The sequence below is a fragment of the Micropterus dolomieu genome, linkage group LG18 (assembly GCF_021292245.1).
Source record: "Micropterus dolomieu isolate WLL.071019.BEF.003 ecotype Adirondacks linkage group LG18, ASM2129224v1, whole genome shotgun sequence".
Classification (NCBI taxonomy): domain Eukaryota; kingdom Metazoa; phylum Chordata; class Actinopteri; order Centrarchiformes; family Centrarchidae; genus Micropterus; species Micropterus dolomieu.
Genome location: NC_060167.1, coordinates 627,249 through 634,237, shown reverse-complemented (window position 1 = coordinate 634,237; position 6,989 = coordinate 627,249). Strand labels below are relative to the sequence as shown.

Below are 6,989 nucleotides of genomic sequence, written 5' to 3'. Positions count from 1 at the left end.
CAAGTCTCAAGTCTCTGAGCTAGAGTCCAAGTCAAGTCTCAAGTCACTGAGCTAGAGTCCAAGTCATGTCTCAAATCTCTGATCTAGAGTCCAAGTCAAGTCTCAAGTCACTGAGCTAGAGTCCAAGTCATGTCTCAAATCTCTGATCTAGAGTCCAAGTCAAGTCTCAAGTCACTGAGCTAGAGTCCAAGTCAAGTCTCAAGTCACTGAGCTAGAGTCCAAGTCATGTCTCAAATCTCTGATCTAGAGTCCAAGTCAAGTCTCAAGTCTCTGAGCTAGAGTCCAAGTTCCAAGTCTCAAGTCACTGAGCTAGAGTCCAAGTCTCAAGTCTCTGAGCTAGAGTCCAAGTCAAGTCTCAAGTCACTGAGCTAGAGTCCAAGTCTCAAGTCTCTGAGCTAGAGTCCAAGTTAAGTCTCAAGTCACTGAGCTAGAGTCCAAGTCATGTCTCAAATCTCTGATCTAGAGTCCAAGTCAAGTCTCAAGTCACTGAGCTAGAGTCCAAGTCATGTCTCAAATCTCTGATCTAGAGTCCAAGTCAAGTCTCAAGTCACTGAGCTAGAGTCCAAGTTCCAAGTCTTAAGTCACTGATCTAGAGTCCAAGTCTCAAGTCTCTGATCTAGAGTCCAAGTCAAGTCTCAAGTCTCTGAGCTCGAGTCCAAGTCAAGTCTCAAGTCACTGAGCTAGAGTCAAAGTCATGTCTCAAATCTCTGATCTAGAGTCCAAGTCAAGTCTCAAGTCACTGAGCTAGAGTCCAAGTCTCAAGTCTCTGAGCTAGAGTCCAAGTCTCAAGTCTCTGAGCTCGAGTCCAAGTCAAGTCTCAAGTCACTGAGCTAGAGTCCAAGTCTCAAGTCTCTGAGCTAGAGTCCAAGTCATGTCTCAAGTCTCTGAGCTAGAGTACAAGTCAAGTCTCAAGTCACTGAGCTAGAGTCCAAGTCTCAAGTCTCTGAGTTGGAGTCCAAGTCTGAAGTCTCTGAGCTAGAGTCCAAATCATGTCTCAAGTGATTACATTAATCGACCACCACAAGTTTGGCAAGTAAACGAACGCTCATTCATCCTTTCATAACGAACGACAGTCGTAGCTAAAGCAAGAAGCAAGCTAATGTTAGATGGCCAAGCCTGAGCTAAACATGTTCACTAACCTCAGGTTACTAACCTATGTTGCATTCTTCTTTGTGTGGGTCTTTTTGGATGAAGTTTTAAAGCCAAAGTTTATGATGAATGGCTCAGCAGCTGCGGTGTTCGTTGTCAGGGAGGGAATAACAGCAAGCTCATCAGAAGTTTCCTAAAAATAAACGTTTATGAGTCCCACACCTCGAGTCCGAGTCGAGTCGGAAGTCTTTTGAGGACGAGTCTCAAGTCGAGTCTGAAGTCACTGTGTGTGCGACTGAAGTCGCAAACTCGAGTGATAATAACCTGATGTACCATAAAGGTATGCTGTCTATTAGCTTGCTGTACACGCTAGCCAGTTGGGAACATGCTAGTGCTAATCAGTCACAACAGAGCTTCTCTGGTTACTCTGCCGGCAGTTTGTTCTCAGGGTTGTTCATCACTTTCTTTGCATAATGACTGTTTAATGGATTGCCATGAAATGTGGTTCAGACCTTCATGTTCCCCTCCGGATGAACTGTAATAACTTTACTTTTCTGCTAGCATGGATGTTTTCAGAATGCTAATTTATTTTTGACACGTTGAATAAGAATTACACAAGTCATACACAAATTTTTAAAGATTCATTCCTACATGGACAGACAGACCTGATGACCGGCTGGTAAAAGATAAATGAGGGTCAAAGCAAGAACATTCACTGAAAATCCAGTCCTCACTTTGAGAAATGCAAAATGATGCAGAAGCAAAGGTTAACTCTTTTAATGTCTCGTCCTCCCCACAGCTGATTGGCTCAATCATCGGTCGCCAGGGCACCAAGATCAACGAGATCCGGCAGGTATCGGGGGCTCAGATCAAGATCGGCAGTCAGATTGACAGCACCAGTGACCGTCACGTCACCATCACCGGCACACCGATAGCCATCAACCTGGCTCAGTACCTGATCACCTCATGGTAAGCATCCAAGCTACAGGGACGGACCTGAAGACCTCAGAACCACATGACCCACTTAATGGTCTGAAGTGAAAAGGACAAACATTAGATCCAGTACAGTGCAGCTACTGTTGGAGTTAGATTTTCATCTTCCACTAACTTCACTCACGTCTCCCCCAGAGAGAGACAGAGCTCAGATTAAATGAAACAACTCTGTTCAGCTTTCTAACCCAAATCATTACGTCCCATCATCTCATGCACTGAATAACGGAGAACGCTGGACTCATACAAAGCCGCCGTGTCAAAGTCTTGTTTCTGGTTCATATTTATAATGATCTGGACGTCATCTTAGAATAACAACAAATACTTGTTCAAGCAGATCAGGCTGTGGAAAGTCCTCGTGCCCCCTCCCACAGTATTCAGTCTCTAAAGATGGTCGCTGTGTCGGATTAGGAGGTCGTAGAGTCAAAATTTCTTTGAGACATGACAGACTGCACACGTTGGTCACCGGCCAATCCTAGCTTACCTGCGTGATGTCATCAGAAAGGAGGTGCTCGGTACCGACCATTTGTAGGCAGATCAAAAGCTAATAAAGATAGAGATTGATAAAAAGCGAAATGCTGTCAGACGAGAAGCCGACGTGTTCTGAGATTTCATTTGGGTTAATATGTTCCGCCTCTTGCTCTCCACACGGACTGTTTACCTGCATGCCTGATTTCTACTTCTGTTTCGAGGCTACGCCGTACCCTACATGTAGCCCAGTCCCCAACGCCATAGCATGACACGCACCTCCCCAAAAATGTAACAACACGTCGTGGCGACACAGACAGCATGACCTGTGATTGGTTGGCTCGGTGCTTTAAAGCCAGTTTTACTAGCCAGTTTTACTTTAAACGTGATTGGTTGATACAGATTCTGTGTTCATATGCAGATATCTGTTACAGAGAGGCTGACATCATATAGTTTTAGCCCGGCATCAGTCAGCTGTTTACAAATCAATATACTTCCTGCTCCACCAGGCTTCAGACCCGTCAATGAAAAATGCGGCAAAGAAGAAGTAAAACTTCATCGATCGTGTCACGACTTTTTTATTAAATGGCCATAGCACCTGTGATTACAGGTGACCAGGGCCGCGTCGTTAATTCATCACATGTACCTGTCAATCATTATCGGCGGTGATGTCTCAGTAATTATAATGTCCAAAAGGAAATGACTGATTTAGTGCTCACGCTTTACAATAAAGCATGAAATGAAAGGTTATAAACAGGAAAATAAAATAAAGGATGATGATGATACACAAATGGTAATTAATACAAAATGAAGTTTGATTGCCTTATTTTTCATCTCCACATGATCAGCCCACCCACAGCTGCACATTTCAGAAACACCAGTTTATTTATGTGGGGAAATGATGTTTTACATCTGCAGCCTTCACACAGTGAGGACGTACATAGTGTTTTTATTACCATAGCAGTTTATGACTCATAAATATCATTAACAGAAATTCACAACATACAAACAGTGATGGCAATATTGTTCTTAGCATCACTAACAGTCTGGATGTTTATCTAATAAGCTCAAAATCCCTGCCACCGATATTTTTGTGACAATATATGGATAAAATGATCACTCATTTTTATGTAAAAGCTCATCTGTCTGCCCTTTAAGTGTAAAAGTTGGATGAAAAATGCTAGATTTGGTTGTTGCAGAATCTGTCACACAGCAGTAGATGTTGTTGAGTAAAGCTGAGTGGCTCTTAAAACAACGGCGGCAAAGAGAACTGAACCTTTTATTGTGCTGTGGATGACGTGCACTCCAGATCGTACATCTGTAGGATTCATCACACAAGAAGCTTGACATGATAAAGAGAAAGTGCCTCCTTCACACGGACGTTTAATATGAGAGACGCAGGATCCAGACTGCCAGGCAGGTCTAATACAAGCCACCACCACCATGAATATGCAAATTTATGATTGGACTCTGGGTGAAATTGATATTTCACTCTGTACTCGTCCTGCAGCTGACAGCAGGGAGAATAGGCTGGTGAATCCCCCACACACTGAGTGTAAAGCACACGTACGGCGGGTCAGCCTCATTCAGTCTGAAATGTCAGGGCAGGGAAGGTGAGAGTCTGACGCCGAGGTGTCCGAGACGAATCCCTTAGATTTTTTTTAATCAGTCAACAGACAGATAAGACTTCTGCTGTCTCTCACCAGCTGACCTCAGAACAGCAGCTGAATTAATGCTGGAAGCTGCATGAAATGTCATCACAGATAGTGCTGCTGTAGTAGATACATGCATCAGTGCTGGAAAGTAACTTGGATGGATAAGACACATGCCTTTGGTGTGAGAGACCCTGGTTCAAGTCCACTGTGACACCAATGTGTCCCTGAGCAAGACACTTAACCCCTAGTTGCTCCAGCGGCGTTTGACCTCTGACATATACAGAAATTGTAAGTGGCTTTGGATAAAAGCGTCAGCTAAATGAATAAATTAAACTTATTGATTGACAGCGAGATGGACTAATCGCTTCATGTTCTCTGTGATGAAACAGGATGCAGCTTCACTGAGAAGATGCAAATCAGTATCTTTATCCGTGCTGTGCGTGCACATGAGGACGCGACACACATTCCTGCTGCCGGTTTCATGCGATGCCACTAACTGACAGCTGCAGCAGTGCAGCAGCAAATGCAGTGAAGGAGGAGCAGACAGAAAGCCAGTAAACAGGGATTTAAATAGGTTTTAAATGGCATTCTTTTTTAAATCTGCTTTGAAAAAGTTTCATGCAGGAAAGAAATGCATTGAAATTATCCTTTAAATGTGTAGATCCAGTTCTAGTTACCACAGGAAGCCGTGATCCTCAGCACCAAGGCTTCATTACCCATGGGCCCCAAACATCACAGCAGGATTTGACTGTTTGAAGTTCACCTCTTACATCAAACACAGCCGTGGTGGTTCCTGCACATCTCATGCATCTTTGTCAACACGTTGCTTCAAGGCCTTCCTTGCATTCTGCGGTTTCCAAAATCCAGTTAAACTACTGTAGTTTTTCATTTTTAAGACAAATAAAATTCTGCAGCAGCCATCTTAATTGGCTGGAAACAAGTTGTGGCTTGTTCCCTTTCTCTGCACACTGGGACAGGAAATGTTGTTCCAGCAGAGGAAACAGGCTAAAACAAAGCTGCGGCAGTCGTCTGTGGGCTCTACAACAAGGTACACCTGCAGTCCAACGTGGTCTCACTCAAGTCGTCACATATGGACAGTGTTGGGTAAGTTACTCAGAAATTGTAATAATTTTTTAGTTATTACTCCTTAGTAATAACTAATAATAATAATAATAATACTTATTACTGCGTAATAAAAGTAACTTGCGTTACTATATTACTTTCACTACTACTACAACAGGACTTTAAACCAGGAGACGGGAGGTGATGGAGCAGTGGATAAGACACATGCCTTTGGTGGAGACCTGAGCAAGACACTTAACCCCTCATTGCTCCAGAGGCGTGCGACCTCTGACATAAATAGCAGTTGTAAGTCGCTTTGGATAAAAGCTAAATGAATAAATGTAAATGTGAGACGGGTTTTCATTTACTTTGTAAAACGAAAAGTCACCATTTAAGGTTAAGTAACGTTATTTAACCTACGTAAGTTAAGTCATGTAAGTAACGTTACTTTAACCCAAACAATGGGTCTAATAAACCTAACCAAACTTTTTACAACATTAACCACTAGTTTTACATATTTACTGTTGCTAACTTGACCGCGGAGCCCTAAACGTAGAAAAGTAACGCTAAAGGGTCTTGACCAAGCGTCCATATGTGAGGAGTTGGGAGTGGGAACGTGTTGTTCAGTCTGGTCCCTAATGGAGCTTAGTATGTCATCATCTGCATCAGCCCCAACATTAGATATTGATTATCAGAACGTTACCTCACAGTGGCCATCTAAGACGTCGCCTGCCTCTCTAGTGCAGACCTCAGAACAGTGCATTGGCTTTGTGTGGTTTTGTCTGAGACAAATGGAGGCTCTGATCCGTTGGGGAGCCCCTTTTATCTGCAGTTGATTATTCACGCCTTGGAGCGCGCTCCCTCGGGATCTTCTTGTGCAATCAGGGAACCTGTCAGACACAAACTCTACAGTGAGCAGAGAAAGGGAAGGAGCCACAACTTGTTTCTGTTCCAGTCATTTATTTGGCTGATCCATTTAAGATGGCTGCCGCAGAATTGTTTTTATTTTTCTGTAAAACTGAAAAACTACAGTAGTTTAAATTCTTGGCCTGAACAGCCTTTCACCTCTGACAAACACCACGCGAGAGCTGGATATTATTTTAAGGTTTTAAACTCCGATGGTCATTTTTCTCTGATGGATATCTTTTGTGTGCTGATGGTCGATGATCCGTACACGCGCTAAAAATCTAAAAATAAAATGTGAAGATTTTAGCTACTGTAATTATCTGCTGACGTCTAAACCGTTGGACAGTTTGTGGGTGAAGTATTCGTTCTTTTGACGCCCTAACCATTTCCTTTTTGGAAGAGAGCTTTCTTTTTATGTCAGTTTAGTTTCATCTTTCTTTACATGCAGCTAGTGCAGTTAGAGGACTTGAGCTCTCTGACTGGGTTTCTGATGGACGTGGGGCGGGACTTGAGCTCTGACTGGGTTTCTGATGGACCTGGGACAGGACTTGAGCTCTCTGACTGGGTTTCTGATAGACGTGGGGCGGGACTTGAGCTCTGATTGGGTTTCTGATGGACCTGGGACAGGACTTGAGCTCTCTGACTGGGTTTCTGATGGACGTGGGGCGGGACTTGAGCTCTCTGACTGGGTTTCTGATGGACCTGGGACAGGACTTGAGCTCTCTGACTGGGTTTCTGATGGACGTGGGGCGGGACTTGAGCTCTCTGACTGGGTTTCTGATGGACGTGGGGCGGGACTTGAGCTCTCTGACTGGGTTT

The 6,989-nt window shown here is 43.8% G+C and overlaps 1 protein-coding gene across 1 annotated transcript in view; it reads left to right on the top strand.

The window, feature by feature from the left end:
* Positions 1-6,989, top strand: part of LOC123956936 (poly(rC)-binding protein 4-like) — a 62,020-nt gene that overhangs the window by 48,316 nt on the left and 6,715 nt on the right. The window contains exon 10 of the mRNA XM_046029507.1: positions 1,889-2,058. Coding sequence (XP_045885463.1) covers positions 1,889-2,058 — 170 coding nt within the window. The remainder of the gene's footprint in view (positions 1-1,888; positions 2,059-6,989) is intronic.